The following is a 22456-nucleotide window of genomic DNA, read 5'->3' on the forward strand; positions in this document are numbered from 1 at the left end:
TAAATCTGCAAAGTCTCCTGCTTAACATACAGAGTGGTCCAAGCTGCACTCCAGATCAGCAGTGGGAGGTATCTAGAGAAGAACATTTCTCCTGGACAGACACGAGCATGCTCAGAACTCTGTTTACTTACGTAGCCATGGCTGCAAATTCAGCCTGGGACAAGCCATGCTCCAGTTCCTTTTTATAAAAACCATATCCAGTATTGCCAGAAGCTGTGAAACACAGGGGATGTGGAGCCATTTCTGGCTAATCATTAGTGGGAATACTACATCCCATCATCCCTCAGATAATGATTTCACAGCAAAGCCAGCATCTAGGAACTGAGGAAAGAACTCTGAATATATTTTTATCCCTTGCCATCCTCTGCTCTGCCAACAGCAACTGTGAACAAGGGTAGATTTATGGTGTTTTTTTTCTTACTGAGTATCAGTTTGAAAGTGTAATGTGATTAAACATTATTTCTATCTCCTACAAAGAACTGAGCTTCTTAGCAAAAAACAGTAACAATCATTTACACTAAAAAAGCCTTTCCTACAGCAAATAAGCATTTCCACAAGGGGTAAGAATTTGGCCACATGACAACAAAGTCACAGTGAAAACTTGGAATCTTCAATTCAGACTATAGTATTTAACAATATTGAACATGCTGCAAAATGACCAGCTCCTGGCTGGGGAATGAGAGCTCTCTGTCAGACTCTGCTATCACATACACTGTGTGGTCAGCCACAATATTATCCTCAGTGTTTGGATTTCCAGCTCTGGTAGAACATCTTAGTATGGAAGTTGGCAGACATTATGTGAAGACTCCTCTATCTGCAGCAATTGAAACTGTGACAGTAAAAAACCTGAGACTGAATTAGTTATTTCCCTTAAGGTACTTCACTCAAAGATAAGAGTACAGATACCAGTAAAACCATCAACTTCTGCTTAAGTGAGAATCCAGTGAATAAGTTTATTTCTTAATTATTTTTTCTTCTTTTTATGTAAACAGGAAGACTGAAAGTTCAAATAAAGGCAACAAAAAAATCTCCTTATTTTAGGCTGGAATGTTGGCAGCTGACACAAGGTCATAAGGGATAATATAATCCATTTTATTCAAGCTTTACATTCCACAAGACCAGCAATCACAACTAGAGTATTAAACTGAACTATTAAGCAACCAGACTCCTCATATCCTTCCATTTCTTGTTCTTGCATTTAAAAGAAAAATTCTACCAGAAGAAAGAATGAGTATGTGCTACAGGAATTTTTTTCTTCACTCACTCTGATCTCCCCTAATATATCACACATATCATCAAGGGAGTCTGTATTCAGTACACCTGACCAAAATTCTGTGTGGCTCTTTGAGAAAACTTAAAAACTCAGCAGCCTACAGACCCCAAAACATTAACTTTTGTTTACATATCAAATTAACTTTCTGAGCAGCTTGTGCTAACAGAAGCAAAGTCTGATGTAAAAGCAAGGCACTGAAGACAAGGATTTACAGGTCTTAAAAACAGCTGGAAAATAACACTAGCATATATCTTTTCTACTCTACTCATGACATCACTTTTTTTTCCTGTTAAGTACAGTAAATGCAAGCCCAAAGTGCAAAATTAACAATGATTGTTGCCAAAATCTTATGTAAGAGGTGAAAACAAATCAGAAAAGCAATACCTGATGCATCCAGATGTTGAGCACCTTAGTCATCACCAGGCTTCATCCTCATCTGGGCTTGCATCTGGGCAATCATCTCCTGCATGCGGCGCAGCTGGAAGAGAAAGACACCCAAGTGTTTACAACAATTTAATGAAAAGACCAAAAATCCAGGAAACCTTAAAACTTTTTTTCTATGGTAGAACACAGACCCTATTTTCCTCTTCACAATCTGGAAATGTTCAGTAACTCACATAACTGAATACCTGGGTTTTCTCCGTTTCATATTCTTCAGTTCAGTACATCTAATTTTATCAAAAGACTTGTCAGAATACTTATAATGAAAATTAGGTAATAGAATCCAAATCTCTTAAAGCCAGTTTTGCTTGCAGACCTGTGAATCAATATTTAACCCATAATAAGGAAATGTCCTTTAGGTGTGCACAGAGCAATACCTAAAGTGAGCTCACCTACAGTGAGCTGAATCAGCTTTGTTCTGATACAGGTGCTTAAAGCATAAGATCATGTAGGAACACTCATCCTGTGAATATCAGAGAACTCTGAAAATTTTTAGCAGCAGTAACAGCCAAACGTGGAAACAAGATTTAAAAACTGTTACAAAAGAGAAACAGAAAGATGTTTATAAAATCTGGAAAGCCAGACTAAACATATTAAGCACCAATGTTTTTTACATCTAAACAATTACTTTTCCTGGAAATAACTGTTTTCTTAAGGCATTTTCTTATAACACTTAAAAGTTGGTTTCCATCTCATAAAAGGCCACTTAAATATAATGCTTTGTTGCTGGTTTTTTCATGAAAAAAGAAATTAATCCAAACAAATGTTCCTAATACAGAAAAAAGAACAGTAATACGGATTTTCAAACTATACCTGCAAATACCTCTAATTTGTTTTACAAATGACTGGGTATTTCCTTCCAAATGCAGGTGGGGAAGCTCCACATACAGAACTACAAGAGGCCCATTTTACAAAGTGGGAAGGAAATGGGCTGCTATTTCCATGAACACTGTATAACCTGAGTCCACCTCAAATCAGAGACCACGTGAAAATCTGAGGCTTGTATAGCAAGTTCTCTTTTTTTTTTAAATTATGTAGAGTACTGCTTTTATTTATTTTCAGGGGGGAAACTAACTGAAAACAGTCTGTCTAAACAATTATACTCTCTTTTCATCTAGTCAACCACATTAACTATTGTGATACTCGTTACTCCACCAGGTTCAATCCACAAGAATCTGAGACAAATGCTTGAATACATGCATGCGGTGTGGAGCTGTTGTTTTGTTTTGTTTAAAAAAATCCAGCAAACTGAAAGAAACATCACAGAACAAAAAAAACTAACTGCAGGTGCCTGCTTCACTTGTTTTTGGCCTGCTCTCAGATACAGATTTAGGAAACAGTAAGAAATGGAAGATTAACTAAAAAGTAAAAAAGAGTGCAGCACAGCCAGCAGTACCAGAGCTTGTCTAAAACTCACTGACTTATGCACTTATCCTCTTGCTGCAGCAGCACAGGGTTCAGGAGAGGCTAGTTCATGTTCCTGTGATGCCTGCAGAGATGCCCTCTGACAAAAGGAGATTTGCAAAGGAACAGCATGAGATACAGCTAAGTCTGTGAGGATTATTATAAACCCATCTACATCCTTCTGCTAAGTACTTAAAACAAAAAGCTTCTGATCAAGAAGATGGCATCACATTGCAAGAAGGAGGAATAAAAGCAAAGTGAGTGCTGCATTGATTTCATGATACAAGAAAAAAGAAAAGCTTCAAAGATCAACTTGTAAAAATGTAAGACACCTGGTCTTTTGAACTGCCTCTCTGCAGATTTACCATCAGAATAAAACTAGCTTTTTGGAAGCTCTCCTACTTGAGCTTTCCCAAGAGTACTCCAAACTGAGCCATGAAACATTCCCAAAATAGAAACCATTCAGTAATCACATGGGGAGATATTGCAGCACACATCTAATGGTGATTGCTCAAATGCAGAATTCTGCTAATAGCCAATATCATATTTTAAGACTTAAATACAGCACTAGGAATTGCATTTTCTTGACTTTATCTGATACAAATATGCCCATAGCATAAAACAAATCAGATGCTGTATATGACACAAATATAAGGTAGCACAAAAGTCCCAGGAAACCTACTCTGCTCTAATATTAAGATTGTAAAAGATCTTCCTCTTCTATTCTCATGTGGTGTTTTTGAAACCTATTGATGAAGTCTCAGTTTTTTCCATTAGGCAAGGAACAGAAAGTTTTTGAAGCTATTTTAGAATAATTCAGTAGAAAAACTTTCAACACAAGGCTTGTGAAAAAAACTAGGCACATTGTTGTAAAAAGTAAAAAGGGAATCAAGCTGTATTATGCTCAAGTGGTAACCATGCCAGTCTCTTCAACAATTCCTCTTTGAGTAGAGGACAGGACACAAGAACTGTTCTTCCACATTACTACAAATCAAAATTAGCTCATGTTCACCTTACTGGAACTACTGAACAGACAGAAAAAACCTCTGCTCTTAATAAAGAAGAAGGTGAAAGAATCACACCAAAGACTGAAATTGATGTCATGTCAACATCTGTGTTCCCTTTGCTGTTGGGGACTGCAAGCATCAAGGGCAGAAAATGACTTTGATCTTGCTCAGCAGTGAGTCCTCTCACTTGCAGGAGCAGCACTGATATATTTGTGTTCATCCCCTAAAGAACGGATGCTACAACATGACACCACAGGGCTAATGCACATTGTGTAAAGGAAGCTAGAAAACAATGTTTGGAAATCTGTTAAAACAAATAATTCCTGTGAATTCTCAGATAACAAAAGGCAAAAGAATAAACGTAACCTTGGTATAAATGCCCCTCAGTTTACTTAAGTCAGGTCTATAATTTAGTTCAAAGGACCATGTAACTTCTGCAGCAAACCAGAAACAAACATTTAAAATGAGAGCTAAGGTTACAGAGTTAAAAGTGAACCATACATCTCATTAATAGCTTCCACACCCCTAGCAGAAACCACAGATACACAGCCCTGTGTACCAACAGAATTTCACCACGAGACCAACATATACTACTGCTGTTTAAACAACTTGAACAGCTTCTCAGTGACCAACATGCAAGTATCACAGGAGAACTATTAAGAAACACACAGTATTTACTTCCCATTGACATGCTTCCCCTCTACCAAGACTGATTTATTCCTGCCCATGCCTTTACACAAGAAAGGCGTAAGTGAGGAGGCTGCAAGAATAGGGCAAGGTGGAAAACTGCAGACAGCGAACTTTTCTAGTGAATGTTACTCTAAGAGTTCTTTTGATCAAAAATACTTCCAGGACCAAAGAACACAAATGATTTTGTCAACTGAAGGCAAGAAAAGTACTCCTGATGAACTGCAAATGGGGCTACCATTGAGATAAATGTCTTCCACAGGACATGTTGACAAACAGCAGAAGTGACTCTGGCCACAGTCATTGCAGTGCATGAGCAGCATGCACTGTTCCTTCAAAAAAAAAAAAAAAGAAGCTAAAAACAGCTAAAAACAACCAAAAAAAGAAATTACTAAATAAAAAAAAATAAAAAGCACTTTTAAATTATAATTCTTCAGGGATTCCCATTGCTAACTGGGGTTTTCCTCTTAGGAAATTCTCGAGGACTAAGACTGCACACTTCACAGGGCAAGGCTGAAGCATTCTACCTCCTGCACTGGGCAGTAACATCCCACAAATCAATTAAATTTCAGACCTGTTTTTATTTCCCTCAGGTCTGCAGGTCCTCATTAGCAGTCATGCTGTCTCTTCCTATAAAAGTTTGCCCCTTATCTTCCAAGACAATGGTTTCCCAAACCCCAGCAGCAGCAGTTACCTGCACACATGGGTCCCATCCTCACTCCCCACAGGGCCACTGCTGGCCCCCAGCCTGGCAGCCCCACTGCTGTTCCCACTCCTGACTCCCACACTAACCCAGGGCTCTCTATCTCATCTGCCAAAAGGTTACACATGTTCAGAAAGTGGAAGGACAGACAGAAAACAAGTTCAACATTGTGTTCATTCCACTATACACTGCTGACCAACTCCACTGAAAACACAAGTGTGGAGAGATTTGCCCAACATCTCCGGGTAGTTCACTAGAGAAATCCAGGAGTTTATTCCATGTTTTCATGTAATCACAGCCCTAACATTTTTCTGGAAGTACTACCTCTCAAAACCTTGACAGGTTTTTATTAACAAGACATCTTCAGAGTAGGAAAAATATGGGACAAAACTACAAACGTTAAATTTGTGCCCATTTACACTACAACATCAAAATAATCTGTTCTGCATCATATTTACAGTATGGAACAAGAAAATCTTTATGCCTATTTTCATTTTCCAGCTCTAGAAAACAGGTCATCACTTGCAAATGAGCAAAAGCACAGTCAGACTAAGCAATAAATCCAAAATGACAGATTAGCAATTCCAAATTGGCTGAACTGGGGACCACATCCTTTGGCATAATAAAAGACCATTTAGCAAAAGTGATGCCTTGATAAAGATGATCCTGGCAGTAGTTCAAGCATTCATTCCTTCCAAGGTTATATAAACCTCACAAAACTGTAAATAGAACATCAAGCACCGTTACTGATGGGAATGCAGAACAGGAGGGGAAATGGATATTTGTTTTCTCTGTGAAGGCCATGGAATGCAAGCCCATTTCCTCTGTGCCTCTTTCCTCCACAGATTTTTCCCAGTCTGAACCTTAGGGATGATTTGGAGATGAAGGGACTTCATACCAGCTTATCTACAGAAGACTCAGCAAAGCCTCTTGATCTCTTTGGAACAATAGAATGCAGAAGTTAAAAATGTATTTGTTTTTTCAAGTTCCAAGCTAATCCCCTGCAACTTCAGCAGCAATTATTCAGAGATGATTAGGCCCCAGAGGAACCTTGCAAAGACTATCCCCCAAGAAATTAAAAATTTTATCCCTTTAGCTATGTTATATAAAAGACACATTACATATTTATACACTGGTCTATTTTGACCACTCTGTGTCAAGGCATAAATATATATATATATATACACACACGTATATATAGAATGCCTGTCATATCAACAATTTCCAGGTGAAATATTCATAGGAGACCTTTTTCAGACATAAGTCTTAAAACAAATAGTTCTACAAGGATAGCCAAGATTCTACTTAACTACTAGGCATGTACAATTTACATAGTTCAAATAACAGGAGAAACAGTTATGACTTAAATTTTTTATGTCTACTTGTCCGCTTGGAATCATTAAGGAAAAATAAAAAACATTTTCAAAAAATGCTCTTGACTTGTTTGAAGCATTTGGTACTGCTGGTTATCAGCTGATGGGCTCCTGTTGCTTTGCTCATGCCCCAGTAAATGGGAGGCAGTTAATTTGTGTACAGAACACTTGCAGAAGTTCCACTCCTGTATGTGCACAGCCATCAAGTCTGCTTATGCTGCTGAAATGCAGTTATATAGTGATAAATATGCAGCTCACTCCATCTCCAGTAATTCATATTATTAACTACTAATTATGGTGATAATCAGCTGCTTCTGCATTTCCTTTTAGGAAAATTTTTTGCTATTTATATCAACATGCCAGGGTTAGCCAATAGCTAACCAGGGTTAACTATTTTTAAATATGGATGCTATAAGGGAAAAAGGAAATGCACAGACCAAAGTAAATTTCAAAAAATTTCCATGTATGGGAGTCAATCTTCCACCTCAGAAACACACAAAACTGCTTGTAGTTTTTTATTTTTTGTTCCAAATCACTGCACATGTACAATGATCTTTCCAATCATGCTTTCCTGGACCCAAGCTGAATTGGATAAAAGAAGAATAAAGAGAAAAAAAACCCACTATCTTCAATTGGCAGCAAGTTTTCAGTTTTCATACTGCAACTAGTATAAGCACTGGCAGCATACTGCCAGAATTTAAATATCAGGCTAAAAATTTCTGAGTCTTTACAACTTCAGCATAAAAATACTAAGTGAAAAGGCCTAGCAATAACTTGGAACCAGAGTGAGAAATCAGAGTTAGAAAACACCAAATCCATAAACTGACAAGTGTAACAAAATTACTATGATTTAAGTCCAGGTTAAGATGAATAAATATATGTATTAATTACATTATGGGATTTTGAAGATTCAAGACCCTACTCCTACTCCATAGCCACAAGACATAAGAATAAATTTACTGGCAATGTGCTTGCAGTAAGCACATGCACATCTGAAATGACATGAGACTGTTAGTTCATCCCACCACAGCAACAGCATGTGTAGCTGACAAAAATAAATTTATTTCAATACTTAAAATAGCAAATATCCTTATAGAAAATTAGCACCCAAACAGGAAGTGATAAACATTCTGCCTACAACCAAGAGTGCAGACACTACCTCCCACCCACAATGCAAGTGACTATAAACAAAACACTGTAAGGGCAACTTGTATGGTCAGCTTAGGTCAGTCATTTTTCACAACTCCAATCCTACCTGCCACAGGTAGCAGCTGATGCAGAAAACTGAAACTGGAACACAGCATGTTATATTAAAGAACAAATTTTATCAATTTTATCTTACCTCAGCCTCTTTCTGCTGGAGGATTCTATCCTTGTCTACCACTTCCTCTTCAACAGGCCTGTTGAAGAAAAGAACATATTGACAGCATAAAATACAGAAGTAAAAAGCTCCAAGAACACATTCAAGACTCATATTTCAATTAATACAAAGTCTACATTCTTCCATACAGGGGAAATTAGAACATTTTTAAAACCACGCTTCCCCTTTGCAAAAGGCCATCTTCACCTCACAGACTCCTGCTATTCACTCTCCATTTCTTAAAATTTGATTTCTTTACTGCTACATGGATTTTTCTTTTTGTAATTTCCTTTAATGAAGAAATTTCCTTCACAATCTATCCATGGTACAAAAATCAACACTAAAAAGCTGTGTAGGCTATTTCCTTTCTCCTTTAACATGAAAATGCTTTGCTGAATACTTGAAGACCAAGTGGAATGTGGACAAGAGTAAGTTGCTATCCAAAAAGATGCAGCAAAGGTAGATGTGGATTTTTTGCATTAAGTTGCCAAGGACAACACTGCCAAGAATTTAAAAAGAGATAATAAACTCCATAAAAACACAGAAATTAGCAGAAAATATTGTCTGTCTAAACTTCTCTCTTTAGCTACATATGAAGGAGCAAGAGAAGCAATACCTCCCTAAGCAGATAGCCTATTGAAATTTTTCAATTTGCCTACTATGTCTTCAAGCAGACATCATTACATTAAACCTATCTTGCTTGCAGGCACCTTCTTCCTGCATTCCAATTAAAAGCATAGAGAAAAGGGAATTTAAGCTGTTTATAAACACAGCACTTGCTATATATTATTCCTCTTTGGAACATTTCATACAAATTTCAGAATTCCACAGATTGAAATCTCATCAGGAATAATTGTTTACAGGTGGGTTTAGTTAGGAGGAAGAGCAAGTCCCCTGTGAGTGGGCAATGAGGAGCAGCAGGGCCAGGGGCAGCACACACTTACTTGCCAGTGCGTTTTAGCCTCTCAGAACGGAAGTTCTCGTAGTGCAAGTCTTGGGTCACCTCCTGCAGGTCCTGCATGTGCGTCCTAGAACGTGCAAAGGGCTACTGAACACTCTGCCATTCTCAGCAAAGCAAGAAAAAAACACCCTTTTATCTTCTGTTTGTGTTGTATCTAATGGATGTATTTACCAGAGAAATAAATCTTTACAGACCAAGCCAGCCAGAATTCTGCTTTCAAGTTCATTGATCTTTAATTAATTTCTAAGTGCCCCACCAATATTATTCAAAGACCCAAAATATGCTGTCCTCCTCTTGGTCATTAACTATTTCAGGTGAGTTGTTTATACCAGTTTTTGCAGTGTTAAGAACCATGCAAAGACTATTATTCAGAAAAATACTTTAATTCCAAAGTATTTTATTACTCCTAAGTGCTGTCAAACATAAATTTGTAAGTGGGAACTAGGTGGAGCTGCTTGGCACACAGAACAGCTGACATTGCTTAACAATTTCCAATTGCCAAGTAGAAAAAGGAAAACCTGCTTGCTCCTAATGACCAGCAGAGGGCAATCTCTGCCCAGTGCAAACTGAATTTGGAATGACAAAACGGAATTCATTTCCAACAAGAGCAAAACATCGTTTTTAAAAATACCAGTTGAAACCATTTACGCAGGCAGAATATCCATATTAGCTAAAATCATAACGGGGTGGGGTATCATATTTAACAAAGGATTTCCCATACTGCCAAGAAAATTGCACTTTGCTTTTGGAATATTCTTCACTTTGAAGAGTATTTTAAAATCCTCTCTGCCCCACCAGCTGCAGTATAAGAAAACTTCAGTTGGTATGTACACCCATCAGATCATTTCACATAAGGCATAAAAACATCACATATATCTAGCAACGTAAAAGATAGAAAATATTTTCTGAATTCAGAAACCAGAGGGTACATCAGGAAAACAAGCTGCAGGGGACTAAAATGTACCTCTACACAGGCATCAGGGCTAGTTTCAAATGAAGGAATTATCGTTGCTCCAGGTTTTCAGTCACTGTGGCAGTTACGTCACCACAGGAGATGGGATCATTTTACCATTACTCACACCAGCATTGTGCGCAGCTTGAGGAAATCGTTGTGCTCTGGATTTTCAACTTCAACAACTCCCCAGGGATACAGGCGGCCTCTGATTTTCTTCCCCTTCACCTCAATAAGTTGATTGGATCCAATAACAGCAAAGGGAATGCTAGCCTAGTTGAGACAGGAAAAACAAGTTACTGTTCTGATTTTTGGCTGGTTAGCTTTTGTATTTTGCTTTTCTTTCTTTTAAAGAAAGAACAAAGATTCATATAACAGGCAGGAGAGGGTGAAATGATGACAAACACTCTCTACTAAAACCCTCTCACACCAGAAAACTAACAAATCCCATTCTAGGAAATGCAACCTCTCCTTATGAGCACCTGTAGCTTTGCTAGGATCAATTTGTTTTACAGAGGCCCTGAAGGAAATGACACTTTGCTGTAGGAACACTTGACTGTTGTTCAAGTACAGTTTGGGCATAATGTGTCATCTGACATAACATCATGCATGGAGAACAGCCAACAGAAACATACTTCAGATGCAGAGTGAAGTAGCTAGAAAGAGAATTTCAGACACATTCTTCAAACACCTTTGAAAGCACAAAGAGGAAATTACTTCAGTAAAACCTTGATTATCTGCTTTAACACGAGGCAAATTGCTAATTAGTACAGCAACCATAACACAATCTCTCTCCTTGTTCACATGTTAAAACGTTTGAGATAGAAAACAGGCTGGAAATAATAGTTCATGGTGAACAGTGGTTTACATTTAAAAGAGAAAAGAAGAGAAAGTCATAACAGACTACACTTGGAATTCTGATGAAGCAGAGACTGGAATAAAAGGGATTACAATCCAGAGTCAACATACAACGGAAACTGAAGTTTTTGACACATTGTAAAAGGAATAAAGTACCTTTAGGTATGTTTTAGATTGAAGAACTACAGCAGCAAAATTATAAACTAGGAGTGAAACTCACCTTTAAAACTCTAGTTTGTTCTTTAAACTCCTCATCTTCATCAGAATCTGCATCGGGGAGCTGATAAATCCTAATGCCATGTTCAGAAATCTCATCCAGAACCTGAAAGTTTGCAAACAGAATAATACTCTTATTTCATTGAAGAGGTATTTAGTTTAAAATATATGAAATTTATCTACTAGTTTGTCACAAATATTCACCTGACTCAGTGTCCAAACAAATATCACTGGCTTGAAGATTTTTGAAAAGGAACAAAAGATAAATGTATTTTTGAAAAACATAGCAAATAAATCATTAAAAAATGCCAGAAGATTGACAAGGCAAATACAGAAGCAAAGTGGGGTTAATATGAAAAAAGAGTAAAAGTAACAAGAAGGAATTAATTAGTTACAGAATCAAAACCATTCACCCCAGGTCAAAGTACATTTTTGTGCATTTGATATGTTCAAAAATGTAGGACAGAGTGCCTATTGCCTCTTGAATCAAAAAAGATAAATCCTACTATCCACTTAAACTGGAGAAAGTAATTTAAAATCCACTAAGAAAAAGACCCTATTCTTAAACAGTTTTCTTTGTCATTAATTCCTGATGTTAACATAAAAAATACAGTATCTGTATTCCTGGGCACATTCTTTTCCTAATGAAATCACTGCAGGGGTGAGCAGCCGGCATAACTCCAGGCCTTTAGCAGTTTCAAAAGGTGGCACAAGTCAATTCCTTTTTCAAAACCAAAGAAAATGTTTCTGCTGCCACACTACTGAATATACTTAAGTCAGCTCTTGTCACTGCATCAAATGCACTGACAGAAGTTACTTCCATTAAAGGAAGTGTGGTGGTATAAGGAGAGCATGAAGAATGCTGAGATTCCAAAATGACTCTCTCCAAAGAGATCTTGGATGTTTCAGCAGAAAAGAGGAACTGTGTAAACTTCCTAGAGCAGCAACTGTAACCCCACCAACAGCACCTGAACCAAGCAGCTGCCCTGCTGAATGAACTCTCAGCATAAGCAAAGTTTGGGCAAATTCAGGGAGAGTTTTAAAATAATGGTAAAAATATTCAGAAGAGCCTATGTAAGGACTTGTGACTCCATTACTGCATTTACAACTGGTGATTAACTTGGGAGCATGGAAACAAGCAGACCTCAGATAGAGAGGACTTAATGAGACTTCCCTGAGTATTGTTGGGTTCCTCCATCCTCTGTCATGATGGCAACTGACAGCTACAGTATAAATGAAAATGGTCCAACCAGAACTTGGTTATTAAACAGGTGTTTAAAGAAAACAATTCTCCAGACCATTAGCAGAGGAAAGACCATGTGTGAGCCACAGCTGCTCCCTGATGTCTTCCTGCCAGGTATATAAACATCCCCCACACTCACACACTGAGTGAAGCACTACGAGCTCCCACCTACACAGAGAGCAGTATTTTAGAGAGAGAAAAGAAATTTGGGAGTGTTGCCAATAAGCAATTAAGACACTCGCACAATGACATTTAAATCAATGGATGCTGCTACTGTTTTGCAAAATGAAAGGGACCTGAACTGTCACCAAATGACAACAGAAGATGCACAGCTGGGATGGGTGGGGCAGCACTGCAGTTCGATGCCTTTAAGTAGTTGCATAAAACAAGAAAGCACATTTAACCTGGATGAGATCTTTGAGATAAAATGCAAGTGGAACAATAACGGGAAAGCCAACAGCAAGGGGTGCTAGAATAATATATTACAGCTGTTAAACCTAGTGCTTTCCTGAAAGGAAAAAGAATTGCAATAAAAACAAACTGTATTTTATGCTCCTAACAATGAAACAGCATTTTGCTTCTTCAAATCTGAATTTTATTGGCCTCAGAGGATTCTGTGTTCCGAAAGATTAGCCTTCCCATGGGAAATAAAAAAAAGTCTAAATATTAGTTCCCCTCTCATGAAGTCATTCTTTTGAGCATGTTTCCTTAGCAGCCTTGCATGGCACAGCTTGTGAAACTGTCGTGCATTTCTTCCCACTCAAGAGTTTTAAAAAATAACTTCGAATTCCAGAAAGCCCAAACAGGAATTACTCCAAGCTGGGTTTCCTTTGCAAGCACCACAAGCTAATCTTGCTGCTTAGTCCATAGCAGCAAAACAAAAACATTTTACTTTAGATTGACGGCCAAATGGCAGAAACATCTAAAAAAAGTAAGACTTCAAGCTGCGTCAGCAATGCAGGACTCTGATTCCTTTTCTTGATTAGAGACTCTGTTGGCCAAGATGCTTTGAGTTAGAACAATATACAGTAGCTTTGATTTTCAAAGCTTTGGAAGCACATTATACATTTGACTTAATATAAACTCAGTTTGCAGAGTGACCTTTGCCAGCATTATAAAAATAATGAAAGCTTGTTTACCTGCTCCCTAACCACTCCCTCAGACTACAGATGCCCTTCATCTTGTTGTACTCAGCCAGTGCATAAATGTGGTGTCCATATGTCTAAGTCCAGATTGCTTTAAAGATTAATTAGTTAAAAGTTATCTGCTCCCAAAACAAAACAGTAAGCAACTATGAATACTGAGCCTGAAGTACACTGCTGAAAGGGTGTATACGGGGGTTTTACAAAAAGTAGCATCTCCACAAACAATGTGAGATAAAAATCTTTCAAAAAGTCAGTCGGGTAACAGAAAAGGAAAAGCAACAAAACCTGCAAGATCAGCCACATTTTTGCTTTATGATTTCCCTATGAGTTCTTTTAATTTGAATGCAGTGCATGTGTTGTTACTTTCTAGTATTTGTGGAGGAACAAAATAAAAGCTCAAGAGCCTGGACAGAATTTCTTCCAGCAAGATCTAGAGGTCCTTCTTGTCTCAATTAACGGCCTTTTTAAAATTTCCTTTCTCCTTTCACCTGGTTCACCATAAAGCTGCTCATTTCTGTACAAGTATCTCCACCCCTCTTTAGTGTATGTTTGCCTGCATCGCTGACAAGGTTCATACAGTCACAGCTGTCTCCAGTTTTAACTTTCTCAGCTGTGAAGGATTCATTCAATTTCTTGGGCAAGTTTTCTTACATCACTGAGCTTTATAAAACACATCAGCAATGCCAGCAGTAACTCCCCTTGTCAAAATGTAGTTCCTCATGTGTCCACACAAACTACGGCCACACCTGCCACAATGGCACTGGTTCACTCAAAAAAGCTCCAAACAAATCCTCTGAATTTAGGTGAACTTCAGTTAAAGTGCTGCTTTGCAAGCATGTTTTTACCTATATTATTTTCCCAGTTAAATAAAACTGTAGTCCCTCTTCAAGAAAATAGAAGAATACTTCCAAATTATTGTACTAGTTTTGAGTCAACTGAACCTGACAAAAGTTGTGATCTCAATAAATTTTACTGGGCCACCTCTAAGCATACATAATACAGTCACACTGCCTACCCATTCCTTTAACAAGGTGCATGAAGTCATCCTCAATCAGAGAACAAGCCAGAACAGATTAAATATTCACATTCATTGCTCAGATGCTGCAATAAAATAGAAATTTTATTTGATGTAAAAGACTTGTACAACCACAAATATTGACATTATTCCATTTAAATCACTACAACGTCATATTTGGCAAAAGCTGAGTTGTCTTGGAAAGGATTGTAAAAAAAAAAAAAAAATTTTCAAGATGCCAAGAAAACCTTGCGAAGTGAAGAATGATTTTAGTACCACTGTCTGGAAAGACAGTCTCCACTGCAACCCTGAGTATGTCCTGGTGTTTCAGATGAACAGAGCAGGAAAGTTCACGCAACGACACGCACCTTCCCACAACAGTGGAGCCACAAAAGCATCCTGCTCATACATTAACTCAACTGTCCTGTCTCCTGTATTTTAGTTTACACCATGGCTGCACTTATTTGAAAAGTTTCCAACCATATTTTAGTACAAAACATGCAGCAGAGTGCATAACCCAGGTACCTTCTGGAAGAAACTGAAGATATGCCCTCGGAATACACCTGATGCACCCCCAGCAGTAAGGGCCACTGCTCTCTGAGAGTCAGTTTCAAACATCTCCACTTCTCCTTCCAGGACTGTCTGAACCCATTACAAACCGTATTGCTTAAAACCTGCCCTGCTGGGTGCACTGCTTTGCTACAATACATGAAGCCAAGAACAGCCACATCCTTAGCAAGTGTAACTGGCAAAGGAGATCAGACTTCAGTGAAGATTTCCCACCTCACACTTCCTGAAGATTAGGTCCTTGGCCAATATCATTCACCCCTCTTCAGTTTGAAATTACTTTATATTTGGCTTTAATATTGCATGGGTTTCTCTGTTCTCATAATCAAGTGTTAGACCTACTCTTCTCTTCAGCCTCTCCCTCTCCTTCAGCGTCAGGGTGTCAGCCTTGGCAATCACAGGGACAATGTTGACTTTCCCATGAAGAGCCTTCATGAACTCTACATCTAACGGCTTCAGTCTGCCAACAAGCAGAGAAAAAAAAGATTTAAAATAGGCATGGGGTCTTGTGTACTTTTTTTATAACGGACCAAATGTATTAAAATTTATTTATTTCAAGTGTCCACATAAACATTATTTTCATAATACATTAAGCCATTAAGTTTAATGCCCTTGTTCATCAACTTGGTTGTACAACGTTTAAGTTGTAATTAAATTTGTCACTATATATTGAAGTGGATATTAAAAGTATTTATCTTTCTGGGTGATTAACTGCCTTGAAACAATATGACAAAGTAAAGGAAAGCACTAATCTCCAAAGACTGATTTAATTGCACTGACTAATTCACAGGTAGGTAACTCAATTAAACATTACTGCTAAGTTACAAGTTCAAGTAATGAACAGATTTATGAACTGTTCTGAAGGTACAACACCCTGAAACACAAAAGCTCAAGCCTTTTCTTACCCATGCCCAAAAGGAGAGATGAAGTAGAAGCAGCAGTGCACTCTGTTGTCTATGATGTGGCGCCTGTTCAGACCACTCTCATCATGTAGGTATCGCTCAAACTGGTTGTCAATGTAGTGGATAATTGTTTTGAAGCTGTGGTATGGAAGGGGGAAGAGAGAGAGAGGCATCTTACATCAGCTTTAAATACTAAAGAAAGAATCATGAAAAGATAGGAACAGAAGAAGAAACCTTTATTTAAAACACTACTGTTACAAAAAATTCAACTTCCTAACATTTTAGCAAGTGCCGAGGAAAAATATTTTGATAATGCAAAAGGGTGTTTTCATAACAACCACTGGGTGTCAACTTATACCTAGAGCCAATTCCAAGTGTTACTCTGTTCACTGGATGAAAAGTTCAAGTGCAAGCTCAGAAAAAAGCACTCAGTGCTGACAAAACACAGGAAAAAAGATTGAGGATTTTTCTGCCTTTATTTCTGGGGGGTAGGGGCTGAAGATTTGTTTTCAAACTGGTTGACAAATGATATATCCCGGATATCCTCTTGATTTACAGCCCTGATCCTAGAGCCAGGTTCTATAGTTATGAAAATTCTGGTATTCTAGTCTGTTTGAATTACATACAAATACATTTGCAAGGCATGCAGTCAAGCATCACATGATTTATTAAGCTATTTCTGTTACCTTACAGAATTATTTTCTGTTGCCAAAGAAAAATAATTTCTACTTAGCTCAAGGCAATTTAAAATATTCCCTACAAAGAAGTAAGCGAGCACAAAATCTGATCACACAGATTAATCAGACACAGAGAACAGTGACTAAAGAGAGAAAAGAAAACACAGTGCATAATTAAGAAGATCATTTTAAGCTATTCCAGAGCCTGCAGACACCTGCAAACACCATCAATATAAAAGGACACTTTATATTAGGTCCTGCAAAGGAAGGGAAATGAACAGCTGACGTAGATAAGGTTAGGCAGATGATTGTGTATCGTGAACATGTGTTAAACTACTTGAGAAAGAAACTAAGCAGAAAGCTTAACTTGAGAAATAGGAATATCCACATTTCTGTTGCTGAGAAAGCACAAACTTGGTGAGATACTTTTAAGGAGGAGACAAAGCAGATAACAGAAAAGAAAGTTAATAATTTGGAAAATGAACACAGAATACTGACAAACTCTGTGATAGGCAGCAATGTTTGACCCAGAGCTGCATGGCTGCAAAGGAGTTAATAAAAGAAAGTAACAAGAAAGATGGAAGAGATCCTGGAGGAATTTGATTCTCCAAAGCTAAGTAAGCTTTTGGATTGAGAAGAAATAAATCCACAGTAGAACATACATACACACATTTACATCATTTCAAGATTTGGCTGTTCTAAGCCATATTACAGAAGACAACAAAGCAAAAAATGGAATTTATTGGGTTTTGACCTTAGTGCTACTCATTAGAAAACAGCATCTTAATACTTAAACATGCAGAAACACATCAATATGGTTTTTGTTCTTGTTAATCTTCAATACTTCTGTTAGCTGGTAAAAGGTAACGATACTGAGGACACACAAATACTAACAATGGGAAAGAACTATCACACATTTCTCTGGCAATGTAATTAGTTTACGTGCAGTTTTCTAGGTCTAACAGCTACAATTTCCCTGGAAGTTTGGTGTTAGTGTCCTGTACCTCCTGACTTCCGGGAAACACCTGGTTTACACCACAGTGCTGTCATTACTTGGGAGATAGCACATCCTGTATTGTTACAGCAAACAACACAAATGCTGCATTTAAACCCACTGGGGGAAAATGAACAATATTATCAACCTGCCAAAACCCACAAAATATAACCCTAGCCAGTTAAAAAAAAAAAAAAAATTAGCAGCAGAGGGCACCTATCAAAGAATGACCTGTGACACCACACACACAAGGTGAAATAAAGAGTGGGATCAGCAATATCCAACAACTTCACCTGTATTCTGTTTTTGTCAACCACTTTTTTGAGGCCAGATATCAAAGCAAATCTAAGCATCAGGCAATTTTGTCCTCCCCTGATCAGATTCTCTCTTCTCTCATGGAAATTGTTATTTTAAGAACACACTTCCCTCATGATCCCAATGTACTTACGTATGGAAAGATGCTGAATGTGTCAAACCTCCCACCATAAAGATCTTGCTGTTCTCCAAACACATCCCTAAACTGATGCCACGAGCAATCCTAGGTGTGGGTCTGATTTTAGAATACAGAACTCCAGCCAGCACTAAAGCTTCACACAGAATCTTTAAAATATCATCATGGTTAACTGTGGTTCACCTCCACCTTTCCTTTCATATTGCTCCTAGTACAGCAGCATCCAGAAAACAAGAATTACTCTACTTCAGAAAATGTGTTGTACTAAATCTGTAACAAATAATTTCCCAATTCAATACTGTTGTTTTTCCTGGACACACTCCTAGCAGCACAAAATCCTTTTTGTTTGATAGAAAATACATAAAAATTTACCTCTGCTTCCATCCATGAAAGTCAAACTCTAAAGTTTAGCCCTTCATCAATGCACAGAGACTAAAAGCCATTAGGGAGCTACTCAGGAGAAAGATATTTAAAATACTCCCAGTGATTGCTGCCTCCTAGAGACACCATGCCAGTTTGATTTATCTGTGTTCAAAAATAGTCTTAGTAAAATAGCCTTTAGTTCACCTTGAAAAACAACCAGTCTGCACAAATTGCAGCCTTCCCAAAAAAAGGGCTTTATAACCCTTGGATAATGATCAGCAGTATCTACTGGTGAACCACGACTGCAGTAAATGCTCCTGAACAAACAGAAGTTCAAGAACATGAACTTGCTCTTTCCTCTGAACTACCAAGGAAGGAAGGAAGGTGGTTGCACTGGGTTAGTCTTCACTACAGCTCAAAACAAAGACTGTCCATCCAAGTCCCTGAGACATCCTGTAAAGATTAACAGACTTTGTCAAAATGGCACTTGCCATGGCTGAAAGGCTTCTCATGTGACATAAGTAGACTAAAGAGATACCATTAACTGCATCTTTTTATTTTGTAGGATGTAAGTACTATTTGTTCCTGTAGCCTATTTGATGTTTCAGATTTGTCACAGAAAATGACATATAAATTGTTCTACGAGTCTGAATCACCACGGAATGATTCTATTCAGAAAACCTCCAAAAAGAAAAGGGAAAATCTGAACACGTAGGTCTCTAAGAAACATCTGAGCAGAATAAACAAAGGGCATTAGAACACAATCAACAGGAAGAGCTCTCTATAACACAATGCACAGGCTGCCGAGCTCTCAGCTCCAGCGGAAGGAAGCTCTAGTCAACAGTGCACAAAATAAGCAAGACCATGATGCAGCCCAGAAAGATGCCTTTGTGTTATTCCAAAAGTTCAATTTTTTTCAACTTACTGAAGTAGGAAAAGTGGGAGGAAAAAAAAAAATCTCACTAGATCTTCACTTTCAGACTTTCATTTAGTGTATTACAGAACTTCACTGCCTTCACTTTTGCTGTGTTCCTACATCCACACCATAGAAAGAAGAGAAAAACTGATAATAAGAACACTGCAGATACATTATTCTGTCAATGAAAGATTGCAAAACATTCTATTAGCATTATGTATGTTTATTTAATTTGCTATTTGTCTCTTTCCTGGTCTTTAACTTATAGTGAAGGACTTAAATCAGCCTGTACTAGCTTTATGCTCCATTTCTCTCACAGTGATCTTTATTTGCCTTGGGATTACCACCACCACCACAAATAAAGTGTCAACAAAATTAACAATTAAGCAAAATAAATGTTTTTAGCACTTCTTAAAAGACAATAATGTGAAAATTTCAAATTTTAATCCATTGAAACTAGAAGCATCCCAGTAAGGATATCTCGTCTTTATTTGAAAAACTTCATCAGCTTTCCACAGTTAAAGAGAACTGCCTGAATGTCATTATTTGGAAATTTCATTTATGAACTTAGTAAATCTAACTTTGCTACAATCACTTGCTAGCTGTTTTATAAATTTCTTTCTTCAGAATCATTATAAGAAAGCAATCATGTATGTATTTTCCAATGTATCTGCTGACAATGATTTCATACATTAGAGACTGATATTTAGGCCAAAGAGAGCCAAGTGGTAACTTCATCACCAAAAACCATCAGTTCTACCCAAATTGCTGGCAGTACATATAGAGGACAGAGAATGAAGAGAACTGGCTTAAAAACACGGAAACTAAATGGGCCAGAGACACAGAAAGTAAAAGACAAAAAGCTTCCCCCCACCAGAATTTTGTCCTATTGGAGTGGTCACAGAGACAGAAAGCTGACTGCAGTGCTCAGAGAAATGTTTTGAAGGAGAGGCTGTTAATTTTGAGGCAGAATCACAGACACAGCCTACAAAACTTCTTAAAAACATCAGAAGTGGTTAGAAGATTGAAACTGGAAGTTGTAGAAAGTACCAGACACACTAGAACAGTGTTTGTGTAAGACATACACTTTATTAACAAAGCAATATTTACACACATACCAGTCCTGGCTGTTAATGGCATCTCCATATCCTGGTGTGTCAACTACAGTTAAACGCAGCTTCACCCCTCGCTCCTCTATCTCTACTGTAGAAGCTTCGATTTGAACTGTTCTCTCTATTTTCTCTAAAATAAAGGAACATTTGGATTGTTATTTGCCTATCAGTTCCTGCAGAGACACCCCAGGAGACAGCAATAGCGGAGGAACTGCAAACTCAAGTGTGTTGTAATCTACATGACATAAAATATTTTATCACAATACACAAAGTAGTAAGCAGAATTTAACACCATGTTTTTGTAAGTAAACAAGAAACAATGAACTAAAACATGGGTTTATTTATGACAATATGCAAAAATAAAATCATAATACTCAAAAGCACAATAGAATCTTTGTCAAAAAGTTATTTACACCTCTAACCAGGATTTAAGGCACTGCAGACAAAAAGCAGTAAGAAGAAATGGGGATTAGAGCAAAACCACATTTAGGTAAATTGATACCTAAAAGATTTGAGAGGTGTTTTTTTAATAGCAGCTGATAAAGAAACAAAAGCTGTCTTTGAAAGGCAATCTAAATAAGAAAATGACAGCTCACCAAAAATAATTTGGAAAATTTAAATACAGTATGATGAAGTGGTGTAATGGGTGAAGAATGAAGGAATATTAACTGAAAGAACATGAAATGTTATAGGGTGGAGTGTGCTGGAAGAACTGCAAAACCACATTTACCTGCAGCTCCAGGAATATAACGTTCTGGATAAAGATCAGTCAGGAACAGACTGTTAATTAAAGTGGATTTTCCTAAGCCAGACTCACCTACAAACAAAATAATTCAGGTTATTAAGCATATACACTTTTTACTCCAAAAATTTTTAAAGCACATTGTTTTTCTCCAAGCCCACATTATGGAGGAAAAATAATTTGTTCGTCAGGATCCGCCCTAGCTTTTGATATAAAAACATCAAAGGTTCAGCTAAGCACTTTGAAAACACCGGAAAAACAATCCTCCAGTGTTTTAATAAATGTTACATGAAAATTGTAAGTTTACTGTAACAGATGTCACAATAAAAGCTGAAAGGTCATACAGCATTTGGACTACAGATCTAGAGGTAGTTCAGTTACTTGAGAGAAATTACAGCTTTTTTCATCTAGACTTACAAAATCAGGAGCTGTAACTCTCCTGCTGAAAATTTCTGATTGTTTGAAGATTTTCCTAAGCTAGAAACTGAACCTGGAATACTGCTGGGAAGACAAATGAGTACAGCAATCCCAAACTAATAGCCAAGTTTTGCACCCTTACAGCTAAGCCCATACAGGTTCTATGAAACCGAAAACCATAAAGCAAATAATTCAAAATTCACCTGAGAAGTTCCATAATTCTGTAACCTCAAATGATATAAATTTTGTCCTATACCTAAGTAATGAAGTTATACATGTAAATTTAAAATCTGAGATTCAAAAAATCACTTGTTTCCTAACTCAAGGAATCAAGGGAGTCAGCATTTAGACCAACTGGCTATATTATTTTAGATGCTACTAATCTGCTCTTAGAGATGAAAAAGTTATCTGTATTTCTCATCACAAACTACATGACACAAGAACTCTATAATTATCACAAATTACCTATTTATCTCACAAGCACTGCTGAATACTGTCACCAAGTAATCCCAAATGGTACTACAGAGCACATTTTCATTTTTCACTGCTCTAAAAGGGTAACAGCACTGTGCACTCCCTTTGTACATGCACGCCATTAAGCTGACTTAATGCAAATTTAATTCAACACATCACTTGGAAGAGCTTTGTGCCTAAAGGACTCTCCATCAAAGAGACTA

At 37.5% G+C, this 22456-nt stretch overlaps 1 protein-coding gene across 1 annotated transcript in view; it reads right to left on the bottom strand.

The window, feature by feature from the left end:
• The window catches only part of LOC134051035 (septin-2), a 29523-nt gene that overhangs the window by 5385 nt on the left and 1682 nt on the right, over positions 1-22456 (bottom strand). The window contains exons 3-11 of the mRNA XM_062504533.1: positions 21351-21437; positions 20627-20750; positions 16111-16245; positions 15548-15665; positions 11240-11341; positions 10289-10434; positions 9193-9276; positions 8231-8288; positions 1658-1751 (exon numbers count right to left, since the gene is read on the bottom strand). Of these exons, the coding sequence (XP_062360517.1) occupies positions 1683-1751; positions 8231-8288; positions 9193-9276; positions 10289-10434; positions 11240-11341; positions 15548-15665; positions 16111-16245; positions 20627-20750; positions 21351-21437 (923 nt within the window). The 3' untranslated portion in view covers positions 1658-1682. The remainder of the gene's footprint in view (positions 1-1657; positions 1752-8230; positions 8289-9192; positions 9277-10288; positions 10435-11239; positions 11342-15547; positions 15666-16110; positions 16246-20626; positions 20751-21350; positions 21438-22456) is intronic.

Source organism: Cinclus cinclus, chromosome 17 (genome assembly GCF_963662255.1).
Source record: "Cinclus cinclus chromosome 17, bCinCin1.1, whole genome shotgun sequence".
NCBI classification, from domain to species: Eukaryota; Metazoa; Chordata; class Aves; order Passeriformes; family Cinclidae; genus Cinclus; species Cinclus cinclus.